The 17,696-nt window shown below is 43.3% G+C and overlaps 1 protein-coding gene across 1 annotated transcript in view; it reads left to right on the top strand.

Annotated features, from left to right (window-relative positions):
• The first annotated feature begins 4,594 nt into the window (after window positions 1–4,594).
• The window catches only part of LOC147959028 (uncharacterized), a 56,316-nt gene continuing 43,214 nt past the window's right edge, over window positions 4,595–17,696 (top strand). Inside the window, exons 1-2 of the mRNA XM_087532421.1 lie at window positions 4,595–5,170; window positions 5,232–5,284. Of these exons, the coding sequence (XP_087388547.1) occupies window positions 4,595–5,170; window positions 5,232–5,284 (629 nt within the window). The remainder of the gene's footprint in view (window positions 5,171–5,231; window positions 5,285–17,696) is intronic.

The following is a 17,696-nucleotide window of genomic DNA, read 5'->3' on the forward strand; positions in this document are numbered from 1 at the left end:
GGTGATGGCCATGGTGGGATAGACAAGGTTGCTTCTTCGTGGACCCTTCATGGGTGGAGCCCTCCGTGGACTCGCGCAACCGTTACACTTCGTGGGTTGAAGTCTCCATCAATGTGGATGTACGATAGCACCACCTATCAGAACCATGCCAAAAATCTCTGTGTCTACATTGCGTTTGCTCCCTCCAAACTCCTCCCTTTACCTTCATATGCAAATGTTTTACATTCCGCTGCTGTACTCTTAGACTTGCATGTGTAGGTTATTTTCTTGACTTGTGCAAAGTTGCTGAAATATATCAAGACTTAAAATTGGGAAAAGGCTAGATTTTTATTTTGTCAAGTAGTCTAATCACCCCCTCTAGACATACTTTCGATCCTACAAGTGGTATCAGAGCTTTGGTCTCCATTGCCTTGATTTCCATAGCTTTGGTAGTCATAGCCTTCGTTTCGCAACCTAGGAGAGTATGGCGTCTAGCGAGGGAAATTACCACCGTAGAGGTCCCTACTTTGTTGGTACTAATTTTGCTAGTTGGAAGCATAACATGAAAATGCATATTCTTGGACATAACCCCGCTGTTTGGGCTATCGTGTGCATTGGATTGCAAGGTGAATTCTTTGATTGGAGAGAACTGAACCGTGAAGCTAGCGCGGAAGATTTAAAGATGCTGCAATACATTGGTCAAGCTTGCGATATCCTCTTCAATGGATTGTGCCTCGAAGAATTCAACAAAATCAGCCGTCTTGAGAATGCAAAGGAATTTTGGGATACATTGATTGATATGCACGAGGGTACCGACTCCGTCAAGGAATCCAAATTGGATGTCCTTCAAAGTCAACTTGACAAGTTCAAAATGAAGGATGGTGAAGGTGTCGCCGAAATGTCTTTCTCTCATCACAAATGAGATTGTCGGCTTAGGAAGTGAAGAGATGACCGATAGATTCATTATCAAGAAGATCCTAAGAGCCTTGGATGGAAAATATGATACAGTGTGCACATTGATCCAAATGATTCCCAACTACAAAGATCTCAAGCCAACGGAAGTCATTGGAAGAATTGTTTCTCATGAGATGTCACTCAAGGATAAGGAAGAGCTTCACAACAAGTCAAGTGGTGCTTACAAAGCCTCATGTGATGCTGCTACATCATCAAGTGAGAAACAAGCCTTCAATGAAGAATTGAGCCTAATGGTGAAGAACTTCAGCAAGTTCTACAAGAGTATAAGCAAGGAAAGAAGTTCCAAGTCAAGGTCCTACAATGCCAAAAGATCTTCGAGTCATTAACGAAATTCCTACAATTGTGGAAGACTCGGACACTACTCCAATGAGGGTACTGCCCCCAACAAAAGAAGAGAAGATTCACCCAAAAGGAGAAGTAGAAGAGAAGAATCACCACCAAGAGAGAGAGAGAGTAGAGATGATTGTTATGAACGAAGAACATCACGGAGAAGCAATGATTTGGAAAGGAAGGACAAGTCATCAAGGAGCTACACAAAACGAAGACATCAAGATCATGTTGGTGAATGGGTATCCGGCTCCGACTCCGACAATCACTCTGAGAGAAGTTATCACTCCGACTCTGAATATACTCAAGATGAAGGTGTTGCCGGTCTAGCACTTTTGTCAACCAACTCCTATGACATATTTGACTCACCAAATAATGGGATTAGAAGATGCTTCATGGCTAAAGGCCCAAAGGTATCACACCCCAAGTATGTTGATTTCAATAGTGATGAAGATGATTTGCTAGGTGATGATGATTTACTTGTTGACAACTCTAGTGATGAAAACTATGATGAACTTGCTATTAATCATGCTAACCAAGATAAAACGAATGATGATGATAAGAAGGAGTTGAGCGTCTAACTAAAGAACTAAACACTCTTAAGTTAGCTCATGAAACTACCTTGGAAAATCATCGAGAGCTTTTAAAGACTCATGAGAAGCTACGCTTCGAAAAGCTCAATCTTGAGCAAGATCATGGGTTCTTAAAAGCAATCAATGATGATCTTCGCAAGAAAAGTTCTTCTTACATTGCCAAGCATTTACTCTTGTCTACTTACATGCCACAAGTTAAATCTAGCAACAAGAGTAATAAAGATTCTTCTTCTAGTAGTCACAATAATCATATTATATCCAATGTTGTTGCTTCTAGTAGTTCTCTTGATTGCACTATTGATTCTCTTAGCCAGGTTACACGTGAGCAAGAAAATAGCTTATTGAAGGGAATTATAGAGAAAGGTGTTTACAAGAGCCTTGCCGGGAGTTAGCAATTTGAGGAAATTGTACGCAAGCAAGGAAGGCACCGGAAGAATCAAGGTATTGGTTTTGAACGAAATTTCCATGCCAACGGAGTTGAGTGGGATGAAGATCAATACCCCAAGACGAAGTTTGTTCCTCAACAAGAGAAGTATGATCCTACTTCCTTCCAAGGGACACAAGCTAAAGATGATCTTCCACCACAATACCACAAGGAAAAAGGCAAGGACAAACTTCAAGAGGAGATTGATGCATTTGAAGAAGCTCCTAAAGCTTTGGTCAAGTGGGTTCCCAAGACTTCATCATGTTCTACTTCATCAAGTACGACTACAACTCCAAGGATTCCCATCAACATGATGTGGATCCCGAAGAAGAAGAACTAGAGAGTCCTTGATGGTGACACCGCCAACATACTTCACTCATATCACTTTGGCGAGGACAAGTGCAAACAACTTCCACATCTTGCACTAGTTCAAGGAGTCACAAACCCTCTTGTTGGTAAGACAAGGGACAAGGTAACCTATTTCCTTCATGGACATCATATTATGTGAACATCACTCTATGTCTATGGATATCCTTATTTGTTCCTTATGGGACTAACCCGTGTAGTTATTGAAAGTGCAACTCACTCCAATGGATTGCTCCAATTGATCTACATCAACATTGATCATCCACATCTTCAACACCTACATGAAGTTATCATCGACAAAACCCAAGGTTAGTTCATCCCTCTTAGGGGGATATAACATCTAGGGGGAGCTTTACTCTAATCAACTGAGCTAAAGCAACTCTAATGGTGTGAACACAACAATGCTTTATGTAAAAGTGGCAACCCCACTTGTTCTTAAACGATGAGTATGACCTATGATCAAATGTTCTCATTTGACTCCTCAATCAATATACTTATATATAGATGACCTAGTCATCGCCAATTGCTTGATAGATGCTAGAGTTTTTGTGCATGCTTTGCCACATATTTCATTTCCCATTTTATTGCGTGAGCAAGTTTATTGCATATTTTACTCATTCGAGGACATCCATTTGTTTCTTTGATTGTTTGGCTTTTTCTCTTTTGCCAAGTGGATGGACAAGAATGCCTAAGAACCACCTCTAGCTATCTATGCTTTTATTGTCTTAAACTCTATTCAAGCTACATCACAAAGTTTGATCAAGTCATATTCAAACCACTCTGTGTGAGGAGCACTCGGAGTCCCCGATTCGTCATAGACATAAACTTCCAAAACCTCTCTGTGCATTTCGGTACCGATCCATCCATTTCGGTCACACCGAGTTCACTGAGTTGATCTAGGTTTTCAATCTCGGTGCAACCAAATTGAACTTTTCGGTCACACCGAGTTGAAGTAACCGCTTGCGATTCTGCATCTCGGTGCCACTGAGTTGTTCCACTCGGTCACACCGACAGGGTCGGGATATATATACGACGCGTTGAATTTTGGAAATTTCTCCAAAACTCATCATCCCACGCGTGTCCTGCTCTACTGTCTCGGGTGTCTGGATCGTCTCCTCGCCGCCAGCGACCTCGCCGTCAACGGGATTCTGCCCCGGCGTTGTCGCCGTAGCGAACTCCCGCCGAACTAGGGCATGAGTTCGACTTTATGTGCTAATTCTCCATTCTGCTTCCTAGCACATTGCTTTGCCATGATGAGTACCAAGTATGAAATCAATCTATCTAAATAAAACTCCCTTTAGGTTAGGTTTGATTTGAAAACTTAGGGTTAGGTCTCTGCCGAACTCATCTCGGACCGACCGAGTTGTAGAAATCGATCTCACCGATTTGGCTTAGGCCATTGCACATGCGCTTTTCGGTCTGACCAAAAATTGCAAATCAGTGCAACCGAGTTCGATTCTCTGTGAAACCCTAGCAATCTTGGAGCCACCAAACTATGACTCGGTATGACCGAGTTCACTAGTTTAGACTCCAACAGTTGCTTCGGTACCACCGAGTTTAACAAATCGGTAGCTCCGAAATGCTTTCTGTGGAGAACTAAAATTAAGTTTTTGACTCATTTGTTTTGCAAAAACTCTGCACTTTGTGATGCTCATCCATTCTACCTCATCTACATCTATTCACATGGTTTGCTGTCAGTTTGCCTGCCAAGATGTCTGACTAGAGTGATAGCCAAAACAGATCTGAAGAGCAAGTGCAATTGGGTGAGGGCACTAGTCCCTCAAGCAGCTATGATGGCAGCAGGAGCACTCCCAGTGATTTGCGCAAGGAAGCCACCAGAACAAGGAAGAAGAAAACCTCATATTCTGAAGATGAGGACTATGTGTTGACGAGGAAGTTAGCTCCAAATAGATGGCACCTGCAAAATCCAATGTCTAAGGCCAGGGCCTCAACTGCTGAAACCTCTAAGCCAACTGAAGAGGCTGCTGGAGAGGGAAAGAAGAGGAAAGACAGGGTCAAAAAGACCACTGCCAAAGTACTTGGTAGATCCTCCATAATGAGAGAGCTAGAAGAAGATGAAGAGGAAGAGGATGCTACACCAGCACCCAAGTCCCAGAAGCTAATGGGAGATGCAATCAAGTTAGGGACTGCTCCAATAAAGCCCAAAACTGCTCCCAAGGCTGCAGCTCAAGATCAGAAGCCTTCTGAGCCCAAGAGAAGCATCAGGAACATCCTTGCTGAAGAGAAGAACAAGGACCCTGTGCCTAAAGTTGAAGAAGAAGATGCAGAATCCCAAGTGCTAAGAAAGCTGAAACCAAAGATTCCAAAACACAGTGACACTCATCCAGTGGCTGAGGACATGCACATCAGGAAGGATGAAGGATTGAGACTTTGGAGACAGTCTGACCCCTATGCTGTGAGGATGAGGACTGCACTGGACTATAGGTTCCACACCAAGGAACAACATGATTACTATGAGACCATTCTGCTTGACAAGAAGCCAATTGTCTATGATATGAGATGGGTTGATTGGGAATTCATTGATGAGAATGAAGAATATTTCTCAGGTGTACATGAAAGCTTCAAAGCTTGTGGAGTTGATGAGTTTGTGGGCCAAAAGGTGACCAAATGGAATGATGAGCTCGTTATGCAGTTCTACTCCACTGCTCATTTCTATCCAGATGGCAGAATCGTGTGGATGTTTGAGGGTACAAGGTACCAATCAACTGTTGATGAGTGGGCCAAGTTCATCAATGCCCCAGAAGAGCAAGAGGGTGATTTGGATGTGTATGCCAAGAAGAAGAAGGACCACAACTCAATGACAAACATGTACAAGGAGATCCCCGACAAAGCTTTGGAGACACACAAGCTTGGATCTGTGCATTATCTGTTGTCTGGTCTGCCTACAATCAACACAATCTTAAGGCATACTCTGTTACCCAAATCTAGAGATCACAAGATGATAAGAGGACATTCCATCACCTTGCTACAGATATTTGATGTTCCTAAAAAATTCAAGGTCATGAGTCTGATTGTTGAGACAATGAAGAGGACTATTGCAGATCAGAAAAGATCTTGTGGGTATGCTGCACAGATTCAAGTGCTCATCAACTCAAAGATGGGCATAGATACTTACCTATTGTACAAGGAGCACTTACCTTTGCACCCAGAATTTGAGGATAAGGTAGTTGTGATGAATGAGAATGAGCCTTCATCAGTGCAAGCACAAGAGAAGAGAGCTAAGGCAAAGGCAAAAAGGCTGCAAGGATGCCAAGTGCTGAGGAAGCATCTCATGTGTTCTTAAAGAGCAAACAAGATTAGCTAGGTTATCTGATACAAGCAACATTGAGGATTGAAAAGGGCTTGGCAACCTTGACTCAGAATCAGGAGAGCTTGGAGAGGATCGTTGAGATAAAGTTTTACGATCTTGATCTCAAAGTGACTGAGATACAGACTGCAGTCGAGTAGCTATAGGAGGAAGCAGAGGAAAAGAGAGGGAAGGCAACTACGGATGCTTTTTAGCGAGTGCCAAGGAGTTAGAGGTCAGGTGCAGTGCTAGTATCAAATACAAGAGACACTTCATCTGCGCCAGCAATAGCTTCAGTGCCACCTCTAGCACCTACTCCACCAGCTCCAACAACATCTACCGATGCCTTCATCCTTGGAGTTCTCTCTACACCACCTCCCGAAGACCAAGCCTGAGAGATGCATATCACTATGCATTTTAAAACTTTTTGGTAATTTATTGACAACGGGGAAGAAATGTATAGATCATAGGCTTCGACAGAGAGTGTTTTGCTGCTTTGTCTCTATTGCTTTTTTGTTGAACTTGTGTGTGTGCTTTGATACTCTATGTCTGTGTGAGGTACTTGTATGATCATGTGTTTGATCATATTCAACTTTAATGCTTTCTTGGATGACATTATCTTCTATATCCCATATATGATCATTCACTTTGTCTGGTGATGAGTGCATATTCAATATATGATCATTCACTTTTCTTGGAGATGTGTGCATGTTTTAATTCCTATCATTTTGAGCACTCCACCAAGATGTATGTCACATGGAAGAGTGACCCATGATCCTAATCGATTGTGCATTTGCATTCAAAAGCAAATCTTAAATAGTGCACAAATTTAGGGGGAGCTCTTGCTTATCACATACTTCTCAAAGCGACGATGCATTTAAATCTTATTATCATTTGTCGAAGCTTTGATCTATATGTTGTCATCAATTACCAAAAAGGGGGAGATTGAAAGTACACCTATCCCTGGGTGGTTTTGGTAATTACTAACAACAGATAGCTCATTGAACTAATACTATTTCAAGATGATCATTTCAGAAAGTTCAATGATTGGCATGGTATGGATTAGGAATGTGGAACCCTCAAAATTCTAAGTACACACATTGGCTCAAGCTAAGACTCTACATTTTCATCTTAGTGATCCAAGATCACATTGAGTCCATAGGAAAAGCCAATACTATTAAAAGGGGATGAGGTGTTGCTTAATGACTTCCTTGCTCAAAATGCTTAGTGATATGCTCCAAAAACCCTCAACCACTTTCTCATATCCACATATGTCCCAAACCAAAAGTCAAACTCGGCCCCACCGAAATGTTCTATCCGGCGCCACTGAGTTCACTTGACATAGACACTGCCATAAACCCTAGTCATATCGGTCTCACTGATAGGGATCTCGGTCTCACCGAGATGGGATTGCAAACTCTCTGTTTCCCTTCATAACGTTTCAGTTCAATCGAGATGAGCGATCGGTCCCACCGAGTTCGCAATGCAAACTCTCTATTTCCCTTTCGTAACGTTTCGGTCTCACCAAAATGAGCGATCCGGTCCCATCGAGTTTGTCTGACCAACTCTCTGGTTAGCTTATTACCAAAGTTGGTCCCACCGAGTTTGAGTAATCGGTCTCACCGAGATTAAGTTATTCCCTAACCCTAATAAAATCGGTCCCACCGAGTTGACATGTCAGTCCCACCGAAAAGCCTAACATTCACATTTTGAACTAAATAAGTCTGACCGAGTTATCTTATTCGGTCCCACCGAGTTTGGTGAAGTGTGTGTAATGGTGAAATGTTGTGTGGAGGCTATATATACCCCTCCACCCTTCCTTCATTAGAAAAGAGAGCCATCAGAACATGCCTACACTTCTAACATACATTTTCTAAGAGAGAACCACCTACTCATGTGTTGAGACCAAGATATTCCATTCCAATCATATGAATCTTGATCTCTAGCCTTCCCCAAGTTGCTTTCCACTCAAATCATCTTTCCACCAAATCCAAATCTGCGAGAGAGACTCGAGTGTTGGGGAGACTATCATTTGAAGCACAAGAGCAAGGAGTTCATCATCAACACACCATCTATTACCTTTTGGAGAGTGGTGTCTCCTAGATTGGTTAGGTGTCACTTGGGAGCCTCCAACAAGATTGTGGAGTTGAACCAAGGAGTTTGTACAGGCAAGGAGATTGCCTACTTCGTGAAGATCTACCCTAGTGAGGCAAGTCCTTCGTGGGCGATGGCCATGGTGGGATAGACAAGGTTGCTTCTTCGTGGACCCTTCGCGGGTGGAGCCCTCCGTGGACTCGCACAACCGTTACCCTTCGTGGGTTGAAGTCTCCATCAACGTAGATGTACTATAGCACCACCTATTGGAACCACGCCAAAACTCTCCGTGTCTACATTGCGTTTGCTCCCTCCAACCTCCTCCATTTACCTTCATATGCAAATGTTTTACATTCCACTGCTATACTCTTAGACTTGCATGTGTAGGTTTTTTGCTTGACTTGTGCAAAGTTGCTAAAATCTGCCAAGACTTAAAATTGGGAAAAGGCTAGATTTTTATTTGGTCAAGTAGTCTAATCACCCCCTCTAGACATACTTTCGATCCTACATGATGCTTCTGAGGCCTTTGAGCAATTTTGCTGGCAGTGGCTTCAGTATTGGCACGGTGCGGCAGACGTAAGTTGCCAGCCAAAGGATAAGCTGGCGTAGCAGAATTTGGCACATGAGTGCCTTCAATTGGCTGCGTGAAGCTTGGGTGTTCTGCATTTTGAATATGTAGTGGCTTCTTGGAAGGCTCAGGGTAGATGGCTTCATAGTCCATATCAACATGAGGCAAAAATACAACATGGTTGTGGGCTGATGGCTGATAGTTGATTGTTGAATGAAGCTTTATGAGGCGCATAACCTAGGGAGCATAAAATTTTACTCCAAAGAGATCAATGCCAGAAGCTGCAAGTTGTCGGATGAAGAAATCTTGGGTATTGAATATGATTCCATTGATGATATCGAAGACCAATGTCTTCATGGCGCCTTCGAGTTTGGCTTCAGAAGAGTTGCCTTTGATAGGCCACAGAGTATGCCTAGAATGTGATAAACTGTGTGGGGCAAGTACTCGAGATCCTTGACAATGAACTCCTTAGCGTAGTCGGTTTCATGGGGCAAAGGCTTCATCATACTCAGCATCTGGCTCATGTTGGGCTCTAGCTTCTGGAATATGCTTTGCGGTTCATCTTGATGAAGCTGACAACCAGGTTCAAACAACTCACTAGGAATGGGCAAGGAAGTAAGATCAATGATGTCCTGAGCTTTGGCTTCATGGTGTACGTCACCTGTCATCCACTCAAGGATCCAAGTCTTCGGATCCCGGTTGTGGCCTCGAATGTGCAAAGTGGCATAAAACTGCAGCATAAGCTCTTCGTTCTAGTGCTCTTTGTCAGTCACAAATGGCAGCAACCCAACGTCTCTAAAATAGTCAAGGGCTTCTTCAAGGCATGGCAGCCCAGCCATAGCATCACAATCCAGACGCTTATGAGGAAAAATCCGGTCTTGATTGTATAAGATGCAGGAGTAGTAACTTCGTTGTTGATGGCTCCAAAACCTCTCAGAGGAGATCTTGGGATTCTTGTATGGGTTCTTGGCACTGTCAAAGAATGTGTTGTGCTCTCTGAAGCCGAGGACAATTAACGAGCACTGAGTTGTTGCGGCACCGGGAGGCCTTGGCTTTGGCTTCTGAACCTGAGGCCTTTGACCCACATGGTAATCATATTGAGGGCCAGGAGGAGTGGGTGGAACCATGATAGGCCATCAGACAGTCACCAACTCACCATGATTGTAAGTGCGTTCAATTGTATGAGGCCTTGGTGGAGGAACGACTTCATCAGAAGTGATTGGCTGCACAGTGTTGTCAGTTACAACATTGGCTTCGGGCTCCACATTGTCTTCATCCATGACAGTGTCATTAGCTTTGTTGTTGTTGGTGGTGGCAGCCTCATTGTTTTCAACCTCCATCTCTTCAATGACTTGAGGGTCTGGCACTATCACATTCTCTTCTTGTACTATTGGATCAACGACAGGGGGAATGACATCTCTCTCTTCTTCTTTTTCTTCATCGGCTGATGCAACCGGAATGTCTTCAGCAGCTTTGGCTTCAGACTCAGAGGCAGGCACAGAAGTGATGGCTTCAAGGAACACTTGACGTGATACTGCGTAGGTTTGTTGCACATCTTCTTTTGGAATGCTTGACATGGAGACCTGAGGCCTTTGCGAAGCCTGTGAAGTGCTGGCGACACCTTTGGTGAGGGGGTGGTCTATTCCATGTAGTCATCATCAAGCACCGGGGTGGTGACTTGAGTTGGTGGAGTACGGGGGATCTCATCTTGCAGTGGGGTGTCAGGTTGTTGCTCTACCCATGAATCATCTTGAGCGACTGGTGTCAAAGGACGACCAATGCTAATGAGTTCACTGCTCATAGGACTAGGCGATGATACCAGATTGGGTTCAAGCTGAGGAAGGACTTCATCATCATCAACATTGTCTTCACGACCAATGTCTTCAGCTGCGTTGGGGGTCAACAACTGGAATGTCTTCACTTTATGGAGCCTCTATGGAAGCAGGCTCATGAATCACAAGGAGACGCTTGCGGTCGGCAAGAGGAGCAACAGAGATAGGTTCAACGTTGAGGGGCTCTTGGGCAGCAGCACGCTCTTTTCTTGAAGACTTTGAAGCCTTAGTCTTCAACTTTTTCTTCGAGGGAGCATCATCAGAGGTGTATTTGTGCTTCCTATTCCTAGCTTCAGCCTCAGCTTGCCTTGTCTTCTTTTGCTCAGAAGCTACTGAGGGGACCTTTGGCTTCGAGCCTGTCATGCTGGCAAGGAAGACAATGCTTGGTTGGCCCTGCCTTGAAGAATTTGGTTCAACTTTAGCAGACTTCTTGCTCTTCTTGGCAGCCATCTTGGGGTCGATGCCAGGACGCCCAAGTGCCTTTCTCTTCTCAGCCTCATTGTGCGCTTGCACACACTTCTGCACATAGTACTTCATGCGCTCGCGTGAGCCTTTGGCTTCTTCACGCTTCTTGTTGAACTGGTCCTTAAGGTCATGCATCATCTGCCTGATTTTTTGCACATCAGCAACACTGAGCTTGGCCATGTGCTTCTTGAACTGAGCCTTCTCATAGTCTGTCTTGTTCTTCAGCTCAACTATTTTCTGAGCTAAGGCAAGTTCATTGGCAATGGCGCCTTGAAAGGTGACGCTAATGTCCACTGGCAGTTACAGATCATCAAGGTTGATGCTTTGGTCCTCAAACCATTCATCAATGAAGTTATTGAGTATACCAGCATCAAAAAGAGGTAGATGTCTGAAGATCTCAGCCCCTTGCTTGCTCTTGATCAACAATTCTAGAGCATCATCTCCAAGATGTTCATCACTGGACAGATCGACGGTATTGCCCTCATTGCGCAGAATGGCAGCAGGAGTAAGGTCATGCCCAGAACTCTTCTTGGGCTTCTTGGAAATACGAGATAAATCTTCATACTACACACTTGGTTCAGGAGGTGCAGTTCTCAAAGGCTTCGCAGTTAAAGCTTTTGGAGCAGCAGAGGGCTTTAAAGCTTTTCACTTCTTCTTCTGCTTTGGTAGTGCAGGTGCATCCTCAGAGTCTACATTATCAGCAGATTGATCTACTATGGCCCTTTGAGCGGCAATATGGGAGAGGAGCCCATCGAAGCCATTGAAGGGGCCGATGACATTGTGATTGGCGTCACGGGTGCCATCAGGCCTTGGTGCGGACGTACCTGGGTTGAAGTTGAGTCTGAATGCCTTTTTGTTCTTGGCAGCAGACGCCTTTGCAAACTGAAAGTTGCGCTTGAAGAGATCATCATCACGACACCATCGAAGAGATGATGGGTCAGCATTTTTTGAGGCCCTCGGACCATGCACGGATAGAAGCCTTGAGCAATAGCTTTAGGCTTCGTCTTGGGTGGAAAATTCCTGTAAAGAATATCGCCCCATGGGCGCTCGATAGCATTCTGATGTTGCTTGAATCTACATTGGTATTTCTCCAAAGGGGAAGGGATGATGCAGCACAGCAGCGGTAGGTATTTCCCTCAGATATGAAACCAAGGTTATCGAACCAGTAGACAACCAAGCAACACAATGTAAACAACCCCTGCACACAAATAACAAATACTCACAACCCGACGTGTTAAAGGGGTTGTCATTCCCTTTCGGGTAACGGTGCCAGAAATTGGTGCTTGGAAGAGAGAAAGTTGTAATAGATTGAATAAATAGATCGCAAATAAAATAAAGTGCAACAAAGTATTTTTGGGTTTTTGGCTTAGTAGATATGAAAATAAAAGGCAAATAAAAGTAGATCACAAAGGAAAATAATATGAGAAAGCGACCCGGGGGCCGTAGGTTTCACTAGTGGCTTCTCTCGAGAATAATAGCAAACGGTGGGTTAACAAATTACTGTTGGGAAGTTGATAGAAATTCAAATACTCATGACGATATCCAGGCAATGGTCATTACATAGGCATCACGTGAAAGATTAGTAGACCGACTCCTGCCTGCATCTACTACTATTACTCCACGCATCGACCGCTATCCAGCATGCATCTACACTACAAAAAAAGATACTCCATGATGATACGTGTTTGTCACAGTAGGTCACGTTTTCTGTCATGCATGTACATCCATGACAAATTTATGAAAGAACAAGATAGCATACCTATGCTGTCGTAGAAGTGTTCCATGACATTACCAAAATTATCATCATGGAATTGTACACATCCATGACGATAAATTGCGCGTCATAGAAGTGCTTTCGTCAAGGGTGATTGACGCGTGGCATCCATCGTAACAGTACGCCATTAATCTATAGGGTCCGGTTTTGGATCCGATAACCCATTAACAGCCCGGACCAATGGCAATTTCCACGTGTAAAATTCTCATTGGCCGGAGGAAACACGTGTCGGCTCACCGTTCAGGTAGATGTCATCCACTCATTGGACAGGAGGCGCCTATGATACGTCGACACGTGGCACGGCCCAACAGAGGCCCATTCCGGTGAAAAGGCCTGCCCGTTTGACTTGGTCAAAAGGTAACGGGCTGGCCAATGGAAAGCATGTTAACGGCATGTTCGTATATAGCCCATTTATGGCCCGCTTACTACCGGCCCGTTATGGCCTATCGGAATTAAGCCCAGTAGATTCATCTGGGCCGTTCAATATGATTCCAGCCCATTGTAACTTCCGGCCCATGTATGGCCCATGATGTCTTTCAGCCCATATGAGGTCCTTTGTAACTCTCGGCCCATTAAAGGCCCGAGATGAAACTGGCCCATAATGAACAGTGTATCACTTTATACCCATTAATGGGCCATTATTCCGTCGGCCGTTTCCAACCCGTGTTAACTTTCGCCCTTCTAAGGGCCCATTTATTCTTGGGCTCATTTCTAGAATTCGGTTAGATATGGTCCGTTGCTGGCATGTTCTGTTTGTGGGCCAAATACAACCCGTGGTTACATTCGGCCCGTTTGTGGCTCATCAACCCATTGGGCTGTTTTCATAGCGTTATCAAATACGGCCTATTAATGGCCCATTTTGGTCCACGAATAGTACGGCCCATGTTTGGCGAAATGATTATACGCTCCATAGAAGGCCCGTGGATCCTACGGCCCGTAGAAGACCAATGGATCCTACGGCCCATAGAAGGCCCATGGATCATACGACCCGTAGAAAGTCCATGGATCCTACGGCCGTAAAAGGCCCATGGATCCTACGGCCCGTAGAAGGCCCACGGATCCTACGGCCCGCAGGAGGCCCATGGTTACAACAGTCCATGTGTTGCCATGATTACTGTGGCCTAGTTACCAAAACTAGTTTATTCTGGCCACTAAAAATGCGGAAAAAGAACTGCAGTGACTACAAGCAAACAACTAAATAATACAATAAGGAAATAAATAAGCAAGCAACTAACACTAGCCTATTACAGCTATTACACATATTACATCCACTGGGCATCAAAGTTTGCCACCAGTGCATATATAGGGAACAAAGCAGCATATTACATACACTGGCCATCAAAATTGGCCACCAGTGCAAATAAACGCAGCAGCAAAACAAGTCCATAACTGAAACAACTTCAGAAGAGCTCAAGAAACATTATCATGGGTATCCACCATGCTCGCAATAAGCTTAGCAAGCTTATTAGCTTTGTCCTGTTTGGCGCTAAAATCATCCAACGCTTGTTGTTGCACCACAAAGTATGCATCTGAATGCTCCAGGGACTTCCGCAGTCCTTCCGCTTCGTGTTGCAACACAACTGATCAATGTCTTTCAGCTTGTAGTTGAGACTCAAGAAACCGAACTAATTCAGATAGTGAGTTTGAATAGCTTGTGCAAGCGGTAGTTGCCAGTAACTCCAACAGTAAACCAAGACAGGACTTTGGGGTTGCCTCGCTGTCTTCAAGATAGTTTTCCTTAGCTGTTTTATCAGCTTTGTTGGAGACCAACAAGGATGTCTCACGATCCTGAACCTTATCTGCATTACTTCATTTATCATTTCTTAATAAGGCACTCTTCCCCAATATTCTGTCAACATCCTAAAAGAAGAAACAAGCAGACACATAACAGGTTTAGCACGTACTAGTATATGAAACTCATTTCAGTGAACCAGTTCATTAGTAAGGTGGACAAGATTAAACTACCAAGTCTTATATTGCCATAAAAGCATCAAACAAACATATATCTATGTCCTATGGTCACTTCATTGTCTTGTCAAATCAAAATAGAGATACGATTCAAATCATATCAGTTCAAGAGAAAGCAGCACGGAAAGAATACAAAGCATGGGAAACTAAATGGCAAAACAAGATTTCAGATGGGTACCACGGGTCTACATGTACAACAACACTATTGGCCCTGTTATGATGCTAGTAATGTGCATGATATGAGAAGTCAACTGTATACACAATTGAAATTGAAATCAACAAAGCTATTTATAAGAGCAAACCTGTTAAAGAAACATGTGTAAACATACCTGTTGTGCCATTGGAGTTTACATTGGATAGTTGAATTCAAAAATAAGTTTGCATGAGTAAATACAGTGATACAAGAGCAAAGCAGTATGCACGATAGCAATGGAATCTTAAATGAGAACAGTTGTTCTTCAGGTTTAAGCACTTGTTCTACATGAACAGAGTATAGTAAGACTCAAGCATATAGTACTTAAAATAAAATGAGCTCATAGATCTTACCACATTTTTGGTTCGGGACCAGTATAGAACAAGGCGTTCCCAGTCATCGTCCAGTAAATGTGTCTCAGGAGAATGCAAGGGAATTTGATGAGTTTCTTTGCCAGTGAAGTACGTTTTCTTTAGGTAATTCTGATATTGCCACCAAGCATTCTTGAAGATGGCAGAGGTATTAGCACAGGTTACCTCATCCTGAGTTTCCAAATCGGTCCTTCTCTATAGAGAAAAATGGGAAAATTTGTTGTATTATAACCATCATGGAGGTAGAATGTATGGGATAAAGCAAAGTAATTTCCATGAATAACATTACTTACACATAACTCCTGGACAAACACCTCCAACTGGCATTTTCCTTCATCTTCAGTATAATATTTCCATGATGGGAAGATACGCACATAGGATTTAACAACATCAAATGCGATAGATGCTAAACTATGAATAGCTGGTTGTGCTTCCTCCACAAGTATAGGTGTACTAACTGGTGGAGTTGGGTTTCGCCATGGTAGTACTGGCACTTTGGGCACTGGAGCTGCCTTACTAACTACTCTTGTTTGGGAGCTCTGTGGTGGAGATGGTGTTGTGTCAACAGGAACTGGGTTACTATCTTCCGGGGTTGGGGTTAGATTGGGTGAAGCTGGTTCTCTATCCATCGCAGTTGGGTAAAATCATCGAGAGTCTGGGTTATGTCTGGTAGGGCTGGTTCTCGTGCATGTACAACCGGGGTGCTATCTCCACCAAGAGGTAGCACTATTTTATTTGAAGATCGTGTTTTTACTCCGCTATATACTGCCATCACCCGCTCCAATTCAAATGGCTGATAAACAGGAAACATAATTGAATGTACAAACATTGTATGAGAGACTGATGTAATAGATAGTGCGGAAAAAAGAGGGCATTAAATAATTTACATGTATATTGTTTGACTAAAATGGATAGCATGACATAATTTCACATATATGATGTCTATCTAAACTGGATAGCATAGCATAACATAATTCAAAGACATGATGACTAACTAAACAGGATTGCATGACATAATTCACATACATGTTATCTAAGTAACCAGGATCGCATCATTTAATTCACATATGTGATTTATATGCTAAGCAGAGGGCATTCGCATATATGATGTCTGAACTAAGAACATGGTGTTGAATATTGTGTATATCATGTCTAAACTATGCAATGGAAGACACCATATGCATGATATGAGCAGTAGAACCGTGCCAAGTTAGAGCATACACCTCGGTGGGGGAATAGGACTGGTCATCTGTCTCTGAATCCATCTCCGAGGAGCTATTGGGACCCAGCAAGAGATCTTCTTCGACAGGTAGCACTGTTTGCTCTGAAGGCCTTGTTTTCAATCTAGATTTTTCCATCACCCACTCAAATGGCTGAATCACAGGAAGAGTAGTTTAATGTACAAACATTGTCGACAAATGGAACTTTAATGAAGAAAAGGATGGGCCAGATATCATTCAAATATATGATGCCTGGTTAAACAGGATGGCATTGCGTAATTCCCATATATGATATTGAAACTAAACATATGGCATTACAGAACATGTCTAATCTAAGCAGATGACATATATGATGTCGAAAGTAGGCACTCTAAGGCAACAAATGCATGATATGACTAACATCATCATGCCAAGTTAGATCAAACACCTTGGGGAGTAAATAGGAGTGGTCATCTGCGTCTGAATAGAACAGATATCTTCCTCTGGATTGCAATCTGGAGAGGGGGGGGAGGGTTTGCCATTGAACCTACCATGGAGCAATGTCTGCATGACATTTTATTGCCGTGCAAAACTCTTCTCTTTTTCTCTACATGTTCAGCATGACAGTGTACAACATCTGACATGCATGCAAAAAAATATAGTGAGATTATGTAAGGAGAGCATGCAGAAATCTAGAGTAATGGTAACAATCTAGAGTAATGGTAACAACCAGTGGATGGATCCAAAAATAATGATAGCAGGCTGATGATTGCTTTAATTTAATAGAAAACAGATGATGATTGCTTTACTATTTGTTTCCCGCCCAAGATGAACAACATATGCATCCCCTAGGTGAACCAGATATTAGACAGAGATACTATTCATTGCTGCCTCGATATGTGCCCCACAACTAATTTAGATCTCAAGTTTGAACATCAATTTGGACCTGACCTGGAGTCTAAGAGGTGAACATGACAATAAAGTAGAAGGTAATATTAAGCAATCAATAACATAAGCAGAGACAAAAGAGTGCAACCTCTCTTGTGGACCCGTGTACTCCTCAGGTTCATTTGCTAAGTCAATGATGGTGATGTCGTTGCAGTGGGTGCTGACGGTAGGGAAGGAGATCTGAGGCGGCGAAAGACAGTCAGGAATCATGATGTCTGGTTTGGTGGATGCTTCTATCGATGGAGCAGCTCAAGTGAGGTGGACGACGTCGCGGCAGGAGCAAGACAAACCACACAAAGTTTTCTTCGACACC

This window comes from Triticum urartu, chromosome 7A, assembly GCF_056163025.1.
Source record: "Triticum urartu cultivar PI428250 chromosome 7A, HENAU_Tu73, whole genome shotgun sequence".
NCBI classification, from domain to species: Eukaryota; Viridiplantae; Streptophyta; class Magnoliopsida; order Poales; family Poaceae; genus Triticum; species Triticum urartu.